General features: G+C 46.9%; 2 protein-coding genes across 2 annotated transcripts in view; one reads left to right on the top strand and one right to left on the bottom strand.

The window, feature by feature from the left end:
* PGM5 (phosphoglucomutase 5) overlaps positions 1-9,546 on the top strand; it is a 129,651-nt gene extending 120,105 nt beyond the window's left edge. Inside the window, exon 11 of the mRNA XM_030567509.1 lies at positions 7,967-9,546. Within this exon, the coding sequence (XP_030423369.1) occupies positions 7,967-8,056 (90 nt within the window). The 3' untranslated portion in view covers positions 8,057-9,546. The remainder of the gene's footprint in view (positions 1-7,966) is intronic.
* A 7,324-nt stretch (positions 9,547-16,870) lies between these two features.
* Positions 16,871-19,203, bottom strand: TMEM252 (transmembrane protein 252). The gene is given in 3 exon segments (XM_030566984.1): positions 16,871-17,035; positions 17,037-17,295; positions 18,416-19,203. Coding segments are annotated over 3 exon segments (723 nt in total). The 5' UTR covers positions 18,715-19,203.
* Positions 19,204-21,853: the final 2,650 nt, after the last annotated feature.

Here is a 21,853-nt window from a genome sequence, read left to right as displayed (position 1 = left end):
CATTTGACAAACCAAGTGAAATTTTGCTGCAAGGATGAGATTTTTCCCAAAGTTAAAATGGTACCAACCCATCTAGACTGAGTTCAAAGAAAATATTTGCATAAAGCCAAACCTCTGAATCTGCTGAGCTTTTAACCAGCCCTCAGGTGCAGTTTAGAATGCTGTGAAGCCCTGATTCTTTGCAAATGGATTGCAGTTTTCATGGAAAACATAACTGAGAACGTAGAGATGGAGAAAGGCAGTTGGAAGGGAGTTCTGCACGGCAGGGCAGAATAAAAATGCAGTGAGCCAGGTAGCCTCTGCAATGGATGAGACATCGCTCAAGGCTCCAGTACAAATCACCCACAAGCAAAGGGCACTGGGCATTGTCACTTGTCAGATATGTGCATGCTTGAGATATCTATTGGTATGTCTAGTTTGTGAGAGGTGTGATTTTTTCCCCCCTGGCAATGATGGATTTAGGGATATGTTCTCCAGTGGTTCTTAACTGAGCCAAACTCCCACTGAAATTAATAGAAGGGTTGCTTGATTTACAGACTGTACAACTTTGCTGTTCCATGCTGTTTTATGGATAACAATGCATTTCAAATAGTTTTTATTAAGTAGTTTATGTCTGTGGTGTATCCAGGCACATTTTTAATGTCATTTTGAGTTCAACTTTATTAGTAAAAGTTTTACACTTTTTAAAAGTAGAAATAAATTTTGAAAACCATTTTAAATGTGGTAATCCTGTCTAAAATAAGGCTTTCAGCCAAAGCAGTGAGTGGGTTGTTTTGTTTGTTTTCTTGTTGAAATTTGTCATTTTATTGTTCGTGAAGGTGATGGGCTGGTAAAACTGAGTAGGGTTGGGTGATCTATTTTTATCTTCCAGTCCTCTCCTGATAGAAAAATTCTTCCTTTCTATCTGGGAGAGGGAGGCCCTAAGAAAGCCACTTCCAGGGACTGGGGCACAGTCAGAGGGAGCCCAGAGCCAATAAGAGGGCATAGATGCTTCTGTGCCCCCTTTAGGTCTCCAAGAGCCAGGCTGTCTGTGGGCATCTCTATTTCTTCCATGATGGGACAATGCCCCTCTGCCCAAGTACATTTGTGGTGATTCTTCTTCAGTGCAGGTATAGCTGTTAAGAGGAATGAGCTGACCGTAGTTACAGAGCTTAGGAGCTGCTTGTTTTGTTTTTTCGTTGTGCAGCATTTTCCAACAAATGTTAATGTTCTTCTTCTAGTGGTTGTTCATGTCCATTCAAAGTAGGTGTGCATGCGCCGCATGCATGCCAGCCAGAAGATTTTTCCCCTAGCAGCATCCGTAGGGTTGGCTCAGGCGCTCCCTGGAGTGGCGCTGCCATGGCTCCCTATAAAGGGGCCCGCCGACCCTGCACCCCCTCAGTTCCTTCTTACCGCCGGTGACGGCTAGCTGGAACTTCTCTTGCATAGCAATCTAGCAGTGTCCTATCCGTACCGTTTAGTCCATGTATTCAGTTATATTATAGTTAGTAGATAGTTCTTTGTATATAGTTTCGTAGCTGGGGTCTCCCCCACCCCCACAGTCTTCGTCGCCTGCTGGGGCATGCCCGGGTCCCCTGGTTTCAAACTCTGCAAGGACTGCGGGAAATTCATGCCCAAAAGTGACCCTCTGCGTGCTTGAGGTGCCTTGGAGAGAGCCACCAAAAGGACCGGTGCTCTATCTGTAGAGGCTTCCGCCCCCGAACTCTCAAGGACAGGGCTCAAAGACTTAGAGTCCTCCTGATGGAGGCAGCCTTGTGACCACCCTCAGACCCAGAACCAGCCAAGGCGGGCCCCAGCACGTCATCCTCGGTGCGGAGTGCCCCAGCACCGGCATCAGGACTTAAGGCCCAGTCCAGGTCGTCCAGCAGCAGGCGGAGTCGGGTCATAGGAAGTCGGCCTCAGTGCAGCATCGCTCACCTTCGCTAGTGCCTGCCAAGAAAAAGAAGCTGATGAGGTATCGGTCTCTCTACCAGGACCTGAGGCCGCCCCCACCCCCGGGGCTGAGCGGACAGGCTGTGTTACAGCCCCCGGCGGTTCCATCGACTCTCACACCGCAGAGAAGGCGGTCGAGTCCAGACCAGCCTAATTCTCCGGGCCTCAGCGGAGACATACGCCCCCCATCGACGCCAGAGGCGTTTGAGAAGGCCTCAGACATGTTGGGTCTCCCGGCACCGGCCTCCCCACATCGTCGGGAGTTGCCTACTGTGGTCCACCCACCAGTACAATCTAGAGGCAAGCCGTCCATGCTATCACCTCCCTCCCCGCACCGAGCTGCGAAGGCGGCACCGGCCCAGAGGAGAGGCTCCCCGTCACCGCTCACCTTCGGCACCGGGCGCCACTCCCCCCAGGTCCTCATGAGACCTCGGACTCAGAGGCGGACTCCTATCGCTCCAGCAGGTTTCAGAGCAGGAGATCGGTGTCGGGGGTGAGCCACCAATATTACCCGCAGTGGCAGCAACAGTGGCAGCCACTCTCGCAGTAGCCATTTTGGACTCCCTAGGCCTACCATCAGTTGGTAGGCCAGGCGTTTGGCCCTCGGTCATGGTCGGCTTTGGTGTCCTCGACATCAGTGGTCCTGGCGCAGCTGCTTCCCCCACCGGCACTGTCGCTGGGCAGGGATGTGCCATCGTCAAGTTCATCACCCCCTAAACGGGCAGCGGCAGCGGCTTTAGTTCAGGCTACGCCGACACCGCATGATACGTCAAGTCGCTCACTAACGACCCCGGTACCGGCCGCGGTGCTGCATTTGGACTTGGAACCAGCACCACAACCTCAATACCATGTGCTGCAGGACCTGGAGGGGCCGCATGCACCGGACGAAGGGCCGCTCCATTTAATCTCTTCGTCGTCCTTCCCGGACGAGGCGGTCTCGGGCACGGCTGTGGCTCCAGCCCTAGAGGACACTCGAATTCTCCAACAATTGCTTCGGTGAGCAGCTCAAAGCCTCGCAATTCAAGCGGAGGAGATCGAGGTGGACGTGGACCCGGTAGTGAACATCCTGGCCCCCCCAGGGCCATCCAGAGTAGCCCTCCCACTGATAAAGATGATAGCGGATACATCCCGCACTCTATAGCAGACACCAGCCTCATTGGCCCCTACTGCCAAGAGAACGGAGCAGCGCTACTTCGTCCCCTCTAATGGGCATGAGCACCTGTACACCCACCCTCCCCTCGACTCCTGGTAGTAGATGCAGCCAACCAGTGGGAGCATCAAGGGTTTCAAGGGTCAACACCAAAGAGCAGGGACACAAAAAGACTTGAGCTCTTTGGCAGGAAGGTGTGCTCCACGGCAGGCCTACAACTCCGCATTGCCAACCAACAGGCAATAGTAAGCCGATATGGCCACAACACCTGTTCGGCCATGTCGAAGTTTGTGGAGCTCCTTCCCCAGGATTCGAGATCAGAGTTTTTGGCCCTAGTGGAGGAGGGCAAACTGATCTCTCGAGCCTTCCTCCAGGCCGCCTTAGATGCAGCGGACTCAGCCTCGCGCACCCTGGCCACGGGCCTGGTCATGCGGCGGGGCACCTGGCTCCAGGTCTCGGGCCTGCCCTGTGAGGTTCAGCAGACAATTCAAGACCTCTGCTTCAAAGGGTAGATGCCGTTTTCAGGGAAAACGGACAAACATCTCCATAGTTTAAAGGACTCGAGGGCCATGCTTTGCTCGCTGGGCTTGCATACCCCCATGACCCAGCGCAGACAGTTTAGGCTGCAGGTGGCCCCTCGCCCATACCAGCCACAGGCCCACCAGGAGCTGGGGCACAGGTGGGGTAGAAATGGCAGGAGACGTCACCAGCGTCACTCCTCCAGCTAGGCGTCTGGTCAATCGAGACCACCATCTGGGCCTAGACCCCCAATCGAGGGCAACCTACCAATCAAGACTCTGGATCCTCCCACCCCTACCTTTGGGTCATGTCTGTCCCACTTCTACCGTGCCTGGTCCCGAATTACATCAGACAAATGGGTGCTCCACACAGTAGAGAGGGGATATTCTATCCAGTTCTCCTCCCTCCTGCCCCACCAGCCGCCCTCCCCGACCCTCTTCAGGGACCCTTCTCACGAGCAACTTCTGGTTCAAGAAGTGAAGTCCCTCACGGAGGCAGGGGCGGTGGAGGAAGTCCCGCGGGAGCGCAGGGGCAAAGGCTTCTACTCCCGGTACTTCCTCATACTGAAGGCAAAAAGGGGCCTGAGACCCATCCTAGACTTGCGGCAGCTGAACAAGTTTGTGAGGAAACTCAAGTTCTGCATGGTCTCCCTGTCCTCAATTATTCCCTCCCTGGATCCAGGAGATTGGTATGCCGCCCTCGACTTAAAGGACATCTACTTCCACATCGCCATAATTCCACGGCACCGCTGGTACCTCAGGTTCGTCGTGGCCGGCGTCCATCTGCAGTTCACGGTGCTCCCGTTTGGCCTGTCAGCTGCTCCCAGGGTCTTCACGAAGTGCATGGCAGTCGTGGCTGCCTTCCTGCGCAGGCGGGGCATCCAGGTATTCCCCTACCTGGACAACTGGCTCATAAAGGGCCACTCCAAGGAGCAAGGAGAGACCCAAGTGCTGTTCATCAGGCGGACCTTTCTCGATCTTGCCCTCCTCTTGAACGATGCCAAATGCACCCTGTCTCCAACGCAGCGCATAGAGTTCATAGGAGCAGTTCTGGATTCCACACACGCCAAAGCGTACCTGCCGGAGTTCAGGGTCCATGCAATTTCCAAGCTCATCCTCGGACTGCACCGCGCCCCAGTTACCACGATGCGAGTTTGCCTCCGGCTGTTGGGCCACATGGTGGCATGCACCTACGTGGTGGTCCACGCCAGACTCCAGCTTCACCCGCTGCAGTCCTGGTTGGCGACAGTCTGTCACCCGGTAAGGGACCACCTGGACTCTGTGGTGTCCATTCCCCACTTAGTGCTGCACTCGCTTCAGTGGTGGCTCAACTCGCAGGAAGTCTGCATGGGCATTCCCTTTGCTGCCCCTCAACCCTCCCTCTCCCTGGTGACAGACGCCTCGGATAGAGGTTGGGGAGCACACCTGGGACGCCTCAGGACGCAGGGCTTGTGGACACTGGAGGACCTCCAGTTGCATATCAAAGTCAGGGAACTGAGAGCGGTCCATCTGGCTTGTTTGACCTTCCGGTCTCACCTGGCCGGCAGGTGTGTTTCAGTCCTTTTGAACAACACGGCGGCAGTCTTTTATATCAACAAATGGGGGTGCATGCTCCTCTCCCCTCTGCAGGGAAGCCCTCGCGCTGTGGGATTTCTGCATCTACAATGCCACTCACCTGACGGCATTCTACCTTCCGGGGGAGCAGAACGGCTTGGCGGACACCCTCAGCCACTCATTCCAGGGTAACGAGTGGTCCCTCTGATGGGACGTGGTGCACTCAATTTTCCAGCTCTGGGGCTTTCCCCAGTTAGACCTGTTTGCCTCAAGGGAAAACAGGAAGTGCCAATGGTTTTCCTCCCTTCTGGTCCGCACTTGGGGGTCTCTGTTGGACGCTTTCCTTCAGCCATGGGAAGATGGCCTGCTCTGTGCCTTTCCTCCGATTCCCCTGATACACAGGGTGCTTTTAAAGTTTCGCAGGGATCACACCAGGGTAATCCTGATAACTCCGGCGTGGCCGCGCCAGCATTGGTACACGTCACTCCTGCACATGTCCGTTCAGGCACCCCTGACGCTGCCCTACTCTCGGACCTGATCACACAGGACCGGGGCTCCCCCCTCCACCCAAACCTCGAGCTCCTTCACCGTACAGCCTGGATGCTCCATGGCTGAACCCGGTGGAGTTGCAGTATTCCCAGCAGGTCAGGCAGGTGCTGCGGGGTAGCAGGAAACCGTCAACTAGGGCCACTTACCTGGCCAAATGGAAGTGTTTCTCCATCTGGTCGGGTCAGCAGGGTCACGACCCGCTGGGGATTCCAATTCCCGTTGTCCTTGACTATTTGCTTCACCTAAGGCAACTGGGCCTCTCCCTTTCCTCCATTTGTGTACATTTGGCAGCAATATCCACCTTTCATCCGGGAGAAGGGGGTACCTCAGTGTTTGCGAACCCACTGGTTGGGCATTTCCTCAAGGGTATGGACAGGCTCTTCCCACATGTGCGTCAGCCAACCCCTGCCTGGGACCTGAACCTGGTTCTCTCCATCCTCTCGGGGCCTCCCTTTGAGCCTCTGGCCTCGTGCTTCCTGCTGTACCTGTCATACAAGACTGCCTTCCTGGTGGCCATCACCTCAGCCTGACAGGTGTCGGAGCTTCGAGTGTTAACATCTGAGCCCCCATACACAGTCTTCTACAAGGACAAGGTCCAACTTAGACCTCATCCGGCTTTCCTACCCAAGGTCGTTTCACAGTTCCATATGGGCCAAGATATCTTTCTCCCGGTGTTTTACCCAAAACCACATGCCTCCAGCGAAGAGCGGAGGCTACACTCCCTAGATGTCCGCAGGCCCTTGGCTTTTTACATAGAGCGTACCAAGCCGTTCAGACGCTCGACCCAGTTCTTCGTCGCAGTGGCAGAGAGGATGAAGGGGCTCCCGGTCTCCTCTCAGCGAATCTCTTCGTGGAACACAACCTGCATCCGGGAATGCTACCGTATAGCAAAGACCCCTGTACCTCCGGTCACGGCCCACTCCACTAGGGCGCAGACCTCCTCGGTAGCATTCCTGGCTCAGGTTCCGACTCAGGAGATTTGTAGAGCAGACACGTGGTCCTCCAGCCACACGTTCTCGTCTCACTATGCCATCACGCACCAGGCTAGGGATGATGCAGCCTTCGGTCGCGCAGTACTCCAGTCAGCAGTGGTCTCTGACCCCACCTCCTAAGGTTAGGCTTGTGAATCACCTACTTTGAATGGACGTGAACAACCACTCGAAGAAGAAAAAATGGTTACCCACCTTTTAGTAACTGTTGTTCTTTGAGATGTGTTGTTCATGTCCATTCCAACACCCACCCTCCTGCCCCTCTGTCGGAGTGCCGGCAAGAAGGCACAGAGGGGGTGGAGGGTTGGCGGGCCCCTTTATAGGGCACCATGGTGGCGCCACTCCAGGGGACACCTGAGCCGACCCTGCGGACCCTGCTAGGGGAAAATCTTCTGGCTGGCATGCACGTGACGCGCGCACACCTACTTTGAATAGACATGAACAACACATCTTGAAGAACAACAGTTACTAAAAGGTGGGTAACTGTTTTTTCATGCTTTTCATATTAATGTATTGTATAAAATGTCTGAGCTCTTTTCCTGCGTGTTGTTGTCTAATCATTGTGCGATTAGAAGTGGATCCCCAGGTAGGAAAAGAATACTAATATCCCACTGATCACTGGCCAAGTTTCTGAATAAATGACCATGGCCATAAACTCTGTTGAAATCAGTGGCAGCATAAACAGAGATGTTGTTATTTCATCACTCTTACCTGATAAGATTTTCATGTTATTCATTTTGTTTAGGCATCTGGACAAAAAAACACCCCCACTTAGCCACAAACTGTAAGATTGTTAAAGTTATAAATAGATATCTATAAACTGAAACTGCATGGGGAATACCTTTTTAACCTATGAAGTACACCTGCAGGTGACTGTTTTAGTCATATAAATATTTTTATGACTCCTACTAAGATACCTGCCTCAGTATCTATGTCATTGAGTTCTTCAGATTAACAGTGCAATGAGTATGAAAATACCATTTGTTTATAGTTTCAACTCAGCTCCATAAATAATTCCAGGTTTGAGACTTCCATATGGTTTTATATTGAAGATTTCACACAGAGCTCTACATTACTCTTGGTATGTGTGAGGTTATCATTACAACATCAGGGCTTTGCTCTTTCTGCATAGCTTAGCTAATTTAGACCCAGTATAATGTTTCATATTATTAGTTAATACTGTGTTCAACAAGAGAGAAATCAATAACAGATTTTAAAAATGTGTTCATTGACTTTTCTTCTTAACATAGCTCACTGTATTCCTTTTCTTCTAGGCTGTGCTGAGTCCTCTCATAGCCATTGCATTGAAAATATCTCAGATCCATGAAAGGACAGGGCGGAAGGGACCCACTGTCATCACCTGAATCTGCAAAGGATCATTAACCCAGGGCCAAAAGAGAGAGGGCAAGGAAGAGAGATGACCTGGCTAAAACATGTTAGCTGTTTGTGCCTTCTAAGACTTTAAAAGTTTTTTGGGGGTGGGAAGAAAAATTCAGTATAATGTTGATCATATTCAGTTGCATTAATCGCCAAAGACAATAGTGTACTGACTTCTGTGTTATAGCGACAATATCTTTTTGTCCAAAAAAAAAAATAACCAAAGAAAAAGCCCTCAACCCTTGAATGTTGCAAAATGCCAGTGTGACAGAAAGGGCTGACCTTTGTATTTTCTTTACCCTTTGAGTGTTATGATAAAGTAAGAAGAATTTTGGACTTGGGAAGAAGGCGGAAATGGACTACAATGCAACAATGTGTTTTGGGGAATACAGTTTGTGGTTCTTGTCAGCTTTTTGTTGGTTTAGAAAGAAACCCTCAGCGTGTCTGAGGTACAGGGGCAGTATATTAGTTTTTGCAAAGTGTGCATTTGCATACTCCATTTGTTCCTTTCCCATCTACACTCTTAGCCAGCTCACACATCCACAGCAGCAGTAGAACTGTGCACACACACTTGCACACACTCCCAATGAAAGATGCCAGTGCTTCCTTTTTTTTGGTTTAGAAGTGTAGCAGAGTGACTCATGTCTCTCTCTAGGTTTCCCTGAACTTGACTCTTCCTTTTTTTTAAAGGAGGGTTATTATTTTTATTGAAGCCAAAATATGATTAATGTTTTAGTCATGGGGGCATCAGTTGCCTTTTGCAATATCCCTCATGTTCATAAGCATGTCCTGCTAGTGCTTACTGGGCTTGGAGGGCAACTGTTGCAAGTTCAGCATAAATGCTTTATCATAGAAAGATTTTAAAGATTTTAAAATCTATCTCTTCAGATACATGCCTATGTTCCACTTGTCAGGAATGGATGTAATACAGAAGAGGGAATGAATTAAATGAAATACTTGACTGATTCACTAGTTGGGCTCAGAGTCTATTAGATTCTTTAAAGTAGAGATCATAGGATAAAGAGCTGGAGAGTAGAAAGGACGTGACATGAGTTAGAGAAGCATATGTACACTTGTGGGTTTTTTTGCTTGTGAAATGCTGCTGCAGCTCTAGCTATGGTTCATTGCTTTGTACTGAACAAGAACACAAACACTTTGTGCATGTGACTTGTTTGAATGTTTTGCTTCCTTGGGAACAGCGTGTGGTCACTTGTCATATCATTTGTTGAATTGGCTTTGTGCAGTTTGACACTTTGCAGCATGTACTATTCATATTGCAATCCATCAAGATTTCAGTGCAATTTAGATAATATTGCAGTGAAGGAAATTGCTTTGGTTTCTTTTGTCACTTCTGTCAAAAATTGCTATGACATTTAGTATCTAATAAAGTGGATTGCTATATTTCTGTCTTAATACCTAATTGTTGACAAAACACCCTGCGCTTTCATCCATTCTAATAAAACTGCCTTTAATAGAATTACATTATCTACTTAATTGATTCTAAATAAATAAGACACGGATGTTTCCACACAATATCTTAATGCAGTATTATTTAATATTTGTATAAGTCAAAAGAGATTCTGTGGCTTGAATTCATTTTATAAAGGATTGTGGAAGGCATCAGAAGGTCCCTGCATCTTCACCACAATTTGGTTGTCCAAATTTAAATGTACTCTTCTTTAAAGAGGGCGTGTTCATGTAGACCTCACCTACAGTGCTTCATATAGGGCAAACTCATCCATTGTTGTTTTAGATCACTCAGACTTGTGCACATGTGCAGATTTAGCCTAAACTGTGAGAGAAATTTCCTTTCAAAATGCTGAACCACTCAGTTCCTCATATTTTGGCAAATCCTACTGAAAATGGGCCAGCCAAGGATTTGAAAAGTTCTTATTGTTATAAGATCTCAGATGATTAAATAATCTTTGACCTGATCACCTAGCAGAGGTGAGTTTGAATACTAATTTAGGTTTCCCATTGTCTTAGCCTCTGAAGACTGGGATTGCTGATAACATGAGGTACCGTACCCACCTGCTATGAAAGAGACAGGGGAAAGCCTCATGCTAACCTCCCACTGACCATATCCAGAAAATACTCCAGCCAGACTTCTCCATTCTAGGAAAGGTGTAACAGCATTAGCCACAGTAGGTGGCAGTCAGGATTTAGGAAAAAATGAAGCAGAATTGGAAAGTTCTCAAAGGGTAAATACTGGGTCTAATTTTGCATTGTGTTATACTAGTAATGGAGTTGCACTAATGTAAAACTGGGGTAATGCACTTGAGAACAGGATGATCTCTGTGTGTGATTTTGAACAGTTATCTTGTAAAACTGTTACCATCCTCAACACAAAACCTACTCCCTGGTCCTTTCTAATACTGATTGATGCGAATGACAAAACTGATTATTAATATGATTGATATTGTCCACCCAAAAAATTGTCATGTGCAAGACGATGAGTAAAACTTTGCAAGGCTGACTCATAATGTGTATATCTCTGTATTTGATTTGTTCAGGGAAGGACTGTGACCACAGTCTCATTAATCATGCACTTCATGTACAGAGATGTTTTACTTGCAAATAGTTGAGAGCTAAATGGTTAGAAGCTAATGTCAGGGGAAATGTCCACCACCTCTAACAAGGATGGTGTTACTATTTGCAGGGCAGCTAGAGAGAGTGGCTTGACTTAAAAAAAGGCCTGTCCTCCCCTCTACTCCCACTGTTGGATTAAGCGCTTAGGCTGGTCCACCATGGGTTGCAGCCTCTACACTGTAATGGCAGTTTGGAAATAATTGTACTAGTATTTATTTGGACACTCTGTCTGTTTCCTGAACAGTTGGGTTTCTCATACAAACAGCATGTAGTTTAAGAGCACACTTCCAGCCTGCAAGGATGAAAAGGTGAGGGGGAGAGAGAGCTATTGTGGAAGAGAAACTCCGAGAGAATAATGGGGAGTGGGCAGCAAGGTATCAAGGGGTCTTTGCAGAAGGATTACCAAGACAGGGGGTGGGGTCCCAGAAACAAAGAGATGGAGGCCAGACAGGGGTGAAAGTAACTTAAACGACTTACTGGTACACTGGAGTCCTGAGCGGGGGCGGGGCCTCAACTGGAAGAGGCGGGTGTCACGGAGTCACCGGGCGATGCTCTGGAACTGCTCCCCACCAAGCCAGTCAGGACTTTGGGGAGCCTCCTCTCTCTTGGAGCAGACTTGTTCAGGGCAAGAAGCTCACACGGCTTCACCTCCTGGGTCTCTCCTTGGAGCATTCAGCATCCTCTGCCCCTCCGTGCACTTCCCACAGCGAGTCCACCCAGGCGGGGTCTTGTGGAAGCCACCGGGTTCTGCACCCCCACTTTGCAGTCAGATGTGACTGTCAGCCAGCCAGTAAAACAGAGGTTTATTCAATGACAGGAACAGGGTCTAAAACAGAGCTTGTAGGTACAGAGAACCGGACCCCTCAGCTGGGTCCATTCTGGGGGGCAGTGAGCCAGACCCCCAGGTCTGCCCTCCACCCTGGACCCCAGCCAGCTCCAGACTAACCACCCCTCCCAGCCCCTCCTCTCTCCTCAGCCCCTTTCCCAGGCCAGGAGGTCACCTGATCCCTTTGTCTCCAACATCTTCAGCTGGCACCTTTGCAGAGGAGGGGCCCAGGCCATCAGTTGCTAAGAGACAGAGTGTCAGGCATTTAGGTGCACTGGCCCTTTGCTCTGCCAGATACTTAAGAACTGCCTAGGGGACACTGAGGCACCAACACAGTACTCAGAGAAAACATTAAGAACTTTCCCAGTTCATCACAGCGGGGCCTTTCAAGATTTAAAGGTCCTGGGGCTCCGGCTGTGGCTGGGAGCCCCAGGGCCTTTAAATCACCCTGGAGCTACCAGCTGCAGAGGCGGCTGGGAGCTCCGGGGCGAATTAAAGGGCCCGGGGCTCTGGCCGCCATGGAGCTCCGGGCCCTTTAAATCCCCGCCTGAGCCCAGCTGCTGGACCTCCGGCAGGGATTTAAAGGGCCTGGGACTCCCCACAGCGGCAGGAGCCCCAGGCCCTTTAAAACCCAGCCCGAGCCCGGCTGCCAGAGCTCCGGTGGGGATTTAAAGGGCCTGGGGCTCCCCGCAGTGGCAGGAGCCCCAGGCCCTTTAAAACCCTGCCCGAGCCTGGCTGCCGGAGCTCCGGTGGGGATTTAAAGGGCCCAGGACTCCGCAGAGCGGCTGGAGCCCTGGGCCCTTTAAATCACCTCTGTGGAAGCCGGTCCAGTCCGGCACAACGTACTGGCTCTTGCCGGTACGCCGGGCCAGACCGGACTGGCTAACTTTCACCTCTGAGGCCAGAGGAAAAAGAATAGGGGAGACTTGGGGAAGAAATGAGTTTGTGGACCCAGCTGGAAAGAGAGAGGGAAAGGTTCAAGGAAGGGAGGATAGATGGGGAAGAGACAAGAAGAAGTGGTACTAAAACAGCTAGCAAGTAGACCATGCAAAAATAGTGTGGGAGATGGAAGAAGAAAGAAAGGAGTAAAAACATGGAAGGGTAGAGAGAACAAGAACTATTGACTCGTGTGCAATAGCAGGGAAAAGGCCAACTAGCAAATACTTGTCATTATGTTCAAATATATAAAACTGTGTAGAATTATATTATTTAAGTGCCATCTATTTGTTGACATCACACACTAATAACCTCCCTTCACTTACTGAAGATAAATAACAGGCTTAAACCTTTTTTTTTAAACTCGTAAACTAGTGGCTTATGGTATAAAATATTTAACAATGTACATAAGACACAAAAGTTGGCAAAGATGTTTCATTTTAAAAAATACTCAGTGCTAACATGGTGGTGGCCGACCAGCCCTGCATGGAGCAGTCCTAGCCTTGAGAGTGCAGAGGTGAGGAATACCACACCCATTTCCCCAATTTTTATTCTTCAGCCATAGCTGAGGAGCTGGCCCCATATGTCCCATGCGTTGCACATCACTGCACTGAAATGTCAAAAGATTTCTCTTTCAGCATGAGTAAGTTACCATCAAAGAAAAATGCTTGGCCTCACGCCTAGGAACTACACATCTCACCACTGAGTATAGTGATAGGACGGGAATAGTTATAGCATTATTGTGCAAGAGGCGAGGGCAGAAAAGGCCTCTTCCATTCAGAACCCTTGTTTTGAATTGTTCACATCTTTACGAATAAAGAAAATCCCTTTTAACCCAAAACTTCTTACGGCTGGTCATGCCAAAGGTGAATTTGTATTGGAAAGTTTGAGCAAAATTAATTCAGCCATTTAACACCTTTCTGCTTTTAAAAGGATTGTTGACATTTATTCACTCATGCGGTCACCCACATCATTTCTGTTCAGCTCCCCTAAGCAGTGAACGTATATACATGAAAAAGAGATTGAGTCAAGCAAATAGTCCCCCTTAACCTGAACTTGTCTTACATCCCTCCTTCCCTCCACACCTTAACCCCTGTTGCTGTCTGAAGACGCAGTGAGCAGTCCGTTTGTCCTTGAAAGGCTCTGGAGCCTTTAAGAGCCTACAATAGAATCACAGGTCTGGAAGGGACCTCGAGCGGTCATCTAGTGCAGTCCCCTGCACTTATGGCAGGACTAAGTATTATCTAGACCATCCCTGACAGGTGTTTGTCCAACCTGCTCTTAAAAATCTCCAATGATGGAAATTCCACAACCTCCCTAGGCAATTTATTCCAGTGACTAACCACCCTGACAGTTAGGAATTTTTTCCTAATGTCCAACCTAAACCTCCCTTGCTGCACTTTAAGCCCATTGCTTCTTGTCGTATCCTTAGAGGTTAAGAAGAACAATTTGTTTCCCTCTTCCTTGTAATAACCTTTTATGTACTTGAAAATTATCATGTCCCTGTTCAATCTTTTCTTCTGCAGACTAAACAAACCCAATTTTTTCAATCTTCTGTCATAGGTCATGTTTTCTAGACCTTTAATCATTTTTGTTGCTCTTCTCTAATCCAGTCCCCTGCATGCAATACTTGCAATGGATTGAGGTTGGTGGGACCACAGAAAGGCTGCCAAAATTCTTAAGTCCTTTTTGGATTTCCCCTGAAATGTTAGGGAAGAATTCAGACTCTTAGTTCTTGCCCAAAACTGCCTAAGAAACAGGGCCATAAAGCAGATGCAAGGAAAATGTCCTCTGCCTCATTACTAGTCTGCTCTGTGGGTCAGTCAGAACTGGTGGCCAGCTGGCATGTCCTCCCCATCCTGTGGGGCTGTGGACCCCTAGTTTGGCTCTCTCAAAGAAGCCACCATTTATCTGAAACCCTGTTCACATGGAGTTTCATGTGCCTATCAAACCCTAGATCAGTGGCTTTCAACCTGTAGTCCGTGGACCGCTGGGGGTCTACAGACTATGTCTAAGATTTCCAAAGGGGTCCGCACCTCCATTTGAAACATTATATGGGTTGGCAAATGAAAAAAAAAGGTTGAAAACCACTGCCCTAGATAAAGGGGTTATTGCTGTATTCAGATAAAAGAGAACTTAGAAGTCGGGCCTGTGTTAGCTGGGCACTTTGAACCAGGAACATATCGATAAATATGTACTTTCCAGCATTCTAACCATCCACTTTATGATCCAATGGGGAGCAGGGGCGGGGGTACATAAAAATGGTGCAATTCTTCATGAGCTCCAGCAGAAGTGAGTCAATAATTGAATTACAGTGTGCCATTCTGAAAAGTGACACTGAAAATGGCATTCTGGGCTTCCATGTGTGTTTTTCACTGATTACCAGATCAAATGTGCTCAATTCAAAAGTAAAAAAAAAAAAGAGGGAGGGAGGGGGTGTCAAATCCTGACCCATTGAAGTCAATAACAATACTCTTGTTGACTTCGATGGAACCAGGATTTTACTCAGGCAGTTTTTCTAACTGTCAGCCCTGCATTCTCAACCTAGGGCTGAGAATCAAGCTTGAATCTTGCCTCACATTTAATGAATGTCTTCCGTCAGCAACACATATACGACCCCACTGTTGTCAGCGTCCTGCAGTATTAACATGACTAAAAAGCAGTTAAAAAACATATCTTTGTCACTAAAGCCAACTGTTCCAATTCTGAATACATTCAGGAAGCAGGTGTCTTGAGCAAAAAGGTGTCATTTACCATGGTCACTTCACAGAGGAAACCCTCCCTTTAACTGCTTTTGAAATAACATGTCAAGGTTCCCATTTCTCCTGGTTTTTATTCTCCCTCACTTTAGAATGTGCAGCTTTTTAATCATTTAAAAAATATTCTTACGTGGATCCAGTTTGTCTATCTCCGTCTCTCCAATTATAGGGTTTTTTATCCTGTCATTGTTTTCTTTTGAATGTTTATTCTTTCTCTCCATTGTTTTCCCTTTTTTCTGTCCTTTAACTCTACCTCTTTTAATGTGTCATTTCCTGTAAAATTGTTTCCATTTTAACCTTATGTTCTCCTCTTCCCTCTCCTCTTTTTCTGGGCACACTGTCAACCCCTCCCTACTACTTCTACCCCTGAAGGAAAACATGTCTCACCTCCCATTTCTTTGTCATTCCCCTCAGTAGCATCCTCAATTTCCCTTCTTCTCCCACCAAGGGAAAGGCTATATTTCAAATCAGAATCTAATCCTTGAGGAGGAAGAACTGATTTATTTTGCAGTTGATTTTCCCCCATGTTTTAAGTTTCCACAAGGATTTGTATCCATGCTACTTTTGCCTCTTCTGATATGTGAGCATAAAGAAAGATTGATAAAGCATCTCATCCTGGTCATGTTGTTGTCATAAAGGGCAAAACTCCAGTTGAACTCGTGATGCAGGATCAGGGCCAAATAGAGCCTTGCTTCTTTGGCACTGAGTTTGTGAACAGTGCAATGGAAGCAGCTAACCTTATAGCTATGAAAACAATGCCTAAAGAAATGGCTCACAGAAGGCTTTTGTCTGCAAACAATAGGTATTATTCTTTCAGGAGCTGTGCTATGAAACTGGAGTCAGCTCATCAGTGTGCAGCAGTGATTGAGCTCAGATTGGGTGTTGTATATACATCTGGAAGTACGGAAACCTCATTTCTAGTTCAGATGTGGTTTGAAAAAATTTATTGAAATAAACAGATAAATTCAATGCAATATTAAAGTATCATCTAATAACACAAAGTAAAGCAGTTATCTCCAAACATTCATGGTAGAAAAATACTCAACTGTTACAAATAACAAACACAAAACCCCAACTATTAGCTAATGAATTAATAGGTCTTCCAGATCAGCAAATATTAATGGAAAAACAGATGAGGACTTGCACCAAAAGATGAGATGCGAGAAAGAGATTAAAATTAATAACTAGAGGTGCATTAAGCAGCAGCACTAACATTTTCCTTCCAGTGTAAAAAATAATGGCTTCTGTACGTTGGTAGCCAATGTATCAAGGTACAGTACAGTCATTTGTATATCAAGGGCGTTTTCGCTCAAGATCTTGATGCGCTGATGTGAGCAGAAAATTAAATACTGGCTATGAAAAGAAAATTAGCCAGTTGGATATTTGGTATGAAAAAATCTTTCATAAACAGATCATCTAGAGATATTGAACAGAGTAGAATGAATGTATTTGGTGCTCACTTTTTTGTGTGGGCATAGTGAAATATTGAACCGTGAAAACAAGCTGCTGTTATGTTGGCTTGAGCCAACAATTATGGGTTATACTTAATATCATTAGCAAACTCTTTGAAGGCCAGAGAATGGTGTTCTTATTTTAAAATTCAGGGAAGCTCCTCAAACAACCTCTCTAATGCCACATGAATGGATTGTGGTTAATGCTGTCCCCAGGCAACTGTTGCACCCATTAGTATATTACAGTAGTATTATATAGCACTGTCCCATGTCTTTTCCAACACCACTTTGCACATTCAGTGTCTTAATCACTGACTTTGTCTCGGAATAACTAACATGCTTTGGTCCCTCTAAAGTCCCTTCATAGTTCATATTATTAGCAACTGACTCCTGACATGGGTGCATGACAAGTGCCTGAGACTCCTTCTGTATTTGAGTCATGCTCGGCTGTTGGCTGCTGCTGCTGCTGCACAGACATTTCATATGATGGTGGTTGTTCCTCCTGAAGGCTGGTTTCATCTAAGAATTCCATGCTGCTTTCAGTATACAGTGGCGGAGGGATGTTGTAGATCTCTTCCTCTCCTGCTGAAGGGGAGAGTGGTATTGGGGAAGTCTGCTTTCCCGGATCAGTGCTATCTTCATAGCACGGAGGGTAGAAATCAGGCCTGAAAAATAATCACACCAAAAAGATTCACTAGTTAGAAGAGATTTATATGAGCTGGGCCTGGTTAGATATGTTTGCTTTTGTCACCTTGTCACAGTTTATCTGATGTTTAAAATATAAACTGAAATCTGGCTAAGCAGGAATAGATCAGCTGGAAACGTATGACACATTTACTGATCTAGCATCCTGTGACTTTCTCTAAAGTGTGCCATTAAAATAATTTTAAATATCAGCCTCAGCCTCAAAAGTGAATTTAATTGACAAGGTTTCCTGACTGTCATCCGAATATCATCCACCGATTGTCTATAGTGCAGCAGCTGTCCTAAAGGGCACTCGGATTTTAAAGGGGAGTATATTTCCTGCCAAAGTTGATTGCATGGTGATTATTTTCCGCTCTCCACAAATTTTTAAGTGCTATCCATATTGTCCTGGTTATCTAACCAGGGTTTGTGATGCGATGTATTTATAGAGCTGTTACAGCACCTATTGTCAGTGTTTATAGTGGTGTTACCACAACAGACAGCAAGAGTCATTTGTATCCAAAGACGCCGTTACAAACTTTGCCAGGCCTAGGGCCAACCAGTTTAAGATTCTGTCTATTGGAAAGCATCAGACTTCACTCAGAAATAGCAGGGATATTTACACAGAAACCTCAAGCATAGACCATATAGGGAACTGTGAATCATTCCAGTGTTTTGGCCTCTCTGGAAAGACTGTGCTGAGGAGCAATACCAAAACACTGGCACAGCCACTGTTATCTATGACGGTGATACAACTGGGCCAGCTGCGCTCCTGGACTAATTCCACTGAAGCCAACGGAGTTGTCCCTGTTTTCCCCAGGAATTTGTCCCAGTATGTGTAATCACTAAAAACAGTTTTTCAGGAATATATCCTGTACATTGATTTTATCACCTAAACTGCTGCTGTTACTGTCCTAACAGCAATCCACTGCATATGAAACGTTCAGGCTCCTGTTCTGTGCCCATACAAATAGAATAAAAAGTCTTCTGCTAGCTGCAGGTTACTTTTCTTTGATATAATGCTATGTCATTTATTTCCCTTGAGGATACATTTACAAAATGCAACACCCAGTTTGCCCACACATATATTGCAGTACGTACCTGTCTATGGTGTTGATGTGTGTTTCTCTATGGCTGGGATTTCTCTGGAAAATATAGAACAGGTTTTTGTTTTTTCTGACTTCGTGGTACATGCTCCAAAAAATCCCAGTCACAAGGAGTGAGAACCCCAAAGGTAACAGAGAATAAGCAATGGGCAGATTATTCCTACATCTGCACAAAGAAGAGCCTGTGGAAATGCAAAAGGCTCCCATGCAAATAATTGAGAAGCCAGTTAAGAGCACAAAGATACGAAAGAGATAGAAAAACTTCTTTGGCATCTTCATGGTTAACCACAGCATCTAGTTCTTTCTCTCTCACGCTCACACTTTCTCTCTCCGCTATGCTTCGTATCTGCATTCGTCAAGGTTTTATGCACTCCAAGATCAACTGGCCTTTGGACAATTAAGAGAAGCAGGCAGTTATACGATACTCATTAACTCATCGAAGTCACCATAATATCTTTAGGGATTAATTTATAATTATAAGGCTGCTTTAAGAGGAGGGGAAAATTCTTCCTGTGTCATTTCTTTGCCAGTGTAAGCTTTGAAAACCATTGTTGCATACTGTACTTCTCAATGAGTTAAACATTAGGGTTTGGGTTTGAATAGAAACCACTAACCTCGCCAGCTTTGGGGCAATGCTTTCTAGCACTGACGGTTTCTTTAAAAAACAAAACAAAACAAAAACCTCCATTGTTCCTAATTCTCTGTTAAAAGCTTGAAGAAAAAATGTGTCTCTACTGATTATGAATTCTTTCTTTCACTCTTTCCAACTGAATGTTAAATGACTGTGGCATTTCTTATAGCTCACTTTCTAGTTTCCACACCAGGAACATCAGTGATCAATAAAAATTACACAAATTCAACAAAACATCTAAGGGCGGTGTAAGTTTGGTTCTTCTCCTCTTCCCCAAATTCACCTCCATGTTGATTATTTTTTCTTTACTCTGTCTTCTTTCTCCCAGCATCAGCTATTGACTTAGAAGCCTATTTTTAAAGGTATTTAGTGCGTAAAGATGCAGATAGGCACCCCGTGGGATTTTCAAAAGCTTCTAGGCCCCTAACACCCACTGAAATCATCCAGGTGCTTTAGAAAATGGCAGTGGGCACCTATCTGCATATTTAGGCCCCCCCGAACTGTTGAAAATGTTGCTCATTGTGCCTGTCTCTATGAGCATACCAGCTAGTTTTTTATCATGGCAAAACAAACTCCATAATCAGAACTCCATTTGTTTAATAATGCCACTTTGTCTTTCAGTGGGGAGGAGAATTAGACATACCAAGAAATGCAGTCAACTCTTTCCCGCTTAGCGTCTTTAATCAAAACTGGACGTCATTCCAAAAGATAGGCTTTAGTTCAGCCACCACTGGGCTCAATGCAGGAATTAGTGGGTGTAATTCTATGGCCTGTCACACTAGATGATCATATGGATCCAGGGCCGGCGCTACCATTTAGGCGACCTAGGCAATAGCCTAGGGCACCAGAATTTTTAGGGGGGTGCTATTTTGGCGGGGGGGTGGCATGCGGGTCTGTGGATCTACCGCAGTCATGCCAGCGGACGGTCCACTGCTGGAAAGGCTCCGGTGGAGCTGCCGCAGTCATTTCAGCGGATGGTGCACTGGTCTAAAGGCTCCGGCGGACCTACCGCAGTCATGCCGGCGGCAGGTCCACCGGAGCCTTTAGACCAGCGGACCGCCCACTGGCATCACTGCGGCAGCTCCACCGGAGACTTTCCAGCAGCGGACCGTCCGCCGGCATGACTGCGGTAGATCCACCAGACCCGCGGGGAGCGGCGAAATGGCCGTCCGCCTAGGGCATCAGAAGCCTTGGCGCCGCCCCTGTATGGATCCCTTCTGGACTTAAGTCTATGAGAGTGATTCTTTCTTCCACTACAGCCCCTGTATGCTGCTGCCCTGGTATGTAGGGGTCATAAAAGCCTCACAAGTCCTGGCACAGGGGCTATGCCCAGTTGGGAGAAAGGGGCATATTAGATAGGGGAGGGGCCATAGTACATGCCACTGTGGCCATTCTGCACACCTCCATGGGCTGCCCAAGTAGGGTGACAAATTACAGTAGCTCTTGTGGCTTCCTAAATTACTCCGGGTTGTTTTGCCATCTGACCAGCCCAGGACCCCAAAGACACAGAGGTCACCTTTGCCTCACCTCTTCCTGGAGGCACAGCACACAATCTCACGCTGTGACTCTATTCATGTATTGTTTAGTGATTTAATTGTGATTGCTTATTAGCATTGTATTTTACCTCTGTGGGCACCACCTCAAATACTTTGCTAGGGGTTCTTGATAAATAATATGCTTATTTGTTTGTTTTGTCACAAAGTTGCCATACATTCTGGTGAAAAATGTACTTTTCAGTCCTCTTCCGCTGTATCAGTGCATCTACTCATTGGAACCAGCCCCCAAACAAGTCAGTGTGGCAGATTTTTCTCCCACTGTGAGAAGGTGTTTTGAGGTTGGTCACCTTTTCATTTTCTGTGATACCAAAGGGACCATACAGCAAAAGTTCGCAAAAGCCTGCCTTAACAGAGCAAAGCATTCACATAAAGAACTGTTGGGGCCAGTTTTTACTGCAAAGTTAACTCATGTTATAATGCGAATCTTCCTGTTAACTCAACCCACATCCACACACAAAAACCCCACACTCAAATGCGGTGGTGCTATTAACTCAAGTTGGTTGGCACAATTGGCCTGCTAACATGACCACTCAGTAACGTGAATGCAGGCTAGTGTCAGTGGAGTGCTGCCAGTCCTCCAATGCCTTCCCACAATTCCCCATAGTCATATTTTCTTGCTCTCTTCCTATTCCGTCCATTTAGTCTGGACATCACCTTCGCTGCCCATAGAAGAAACAAAATAATAATTGTACAGCAAACCTCCTCCGTCACAGAACCAACAATTGACTTGCCAAAACCGAACTGATCTGTAACAATCTGGGGTGGCCAGATTCCAGATACCAATAGCGACCTGCTTTGAACTGTTATGGACCCCTCTCACCTATGTGTCCTGATGCTGAAGAGCCTGACACTTCTCCAGGAATGTGGTCTTGCTTGCACAGAAGTTCTGTGTCCACTGCTAGTCATCCCAGGTCTGCATGACAATGCAGTTCCACTATTCTCAGCTTGTGATCCTGCTCCAGAACTGCCAGTCATTATAAGGAGGGCTTCATCACCCACTAAAAACTTCATCAATGGTCACCACTCCTCTTGTTCTGCATGCAGCTTATGTGCTCTTCTTAACAAAGCATACCACCTCTTTCCCATGATGTCAAGCCACTGCTGAAATGCCTGCCACTGCATCTCACACCGTGTAGCTTCCTCCTGTTGTCAGAATGACAGTTGTAGTGGAGCCCACGTTTGGTATCCTCCAAGTTGGATGCTCACCCTGCTACCAGTGGGAAAAACTTGCAGAACTGAGGCCAAA

This window comes from Gopherus evgoodei, chromosome 6, assembly GCF_007399415.2.
Source record: "Gopherus evgoodei ecotype Sinaloan lineage chromosome 6, rGopEvg1_v1.p, whole genome shotgun sequence".
In the NCBI taxonomy this organism is placed as follows: domain Eukaryota; kingdom Metazoa; phylum Chordata; order Testudines; family Testudinidae; genus Gopherus; species Gopherus evgoodei.
Note: the sequence above shows the minus strand (reverse complement) of the source record. Positions and strands in the feature narration are given on the sequence as shown.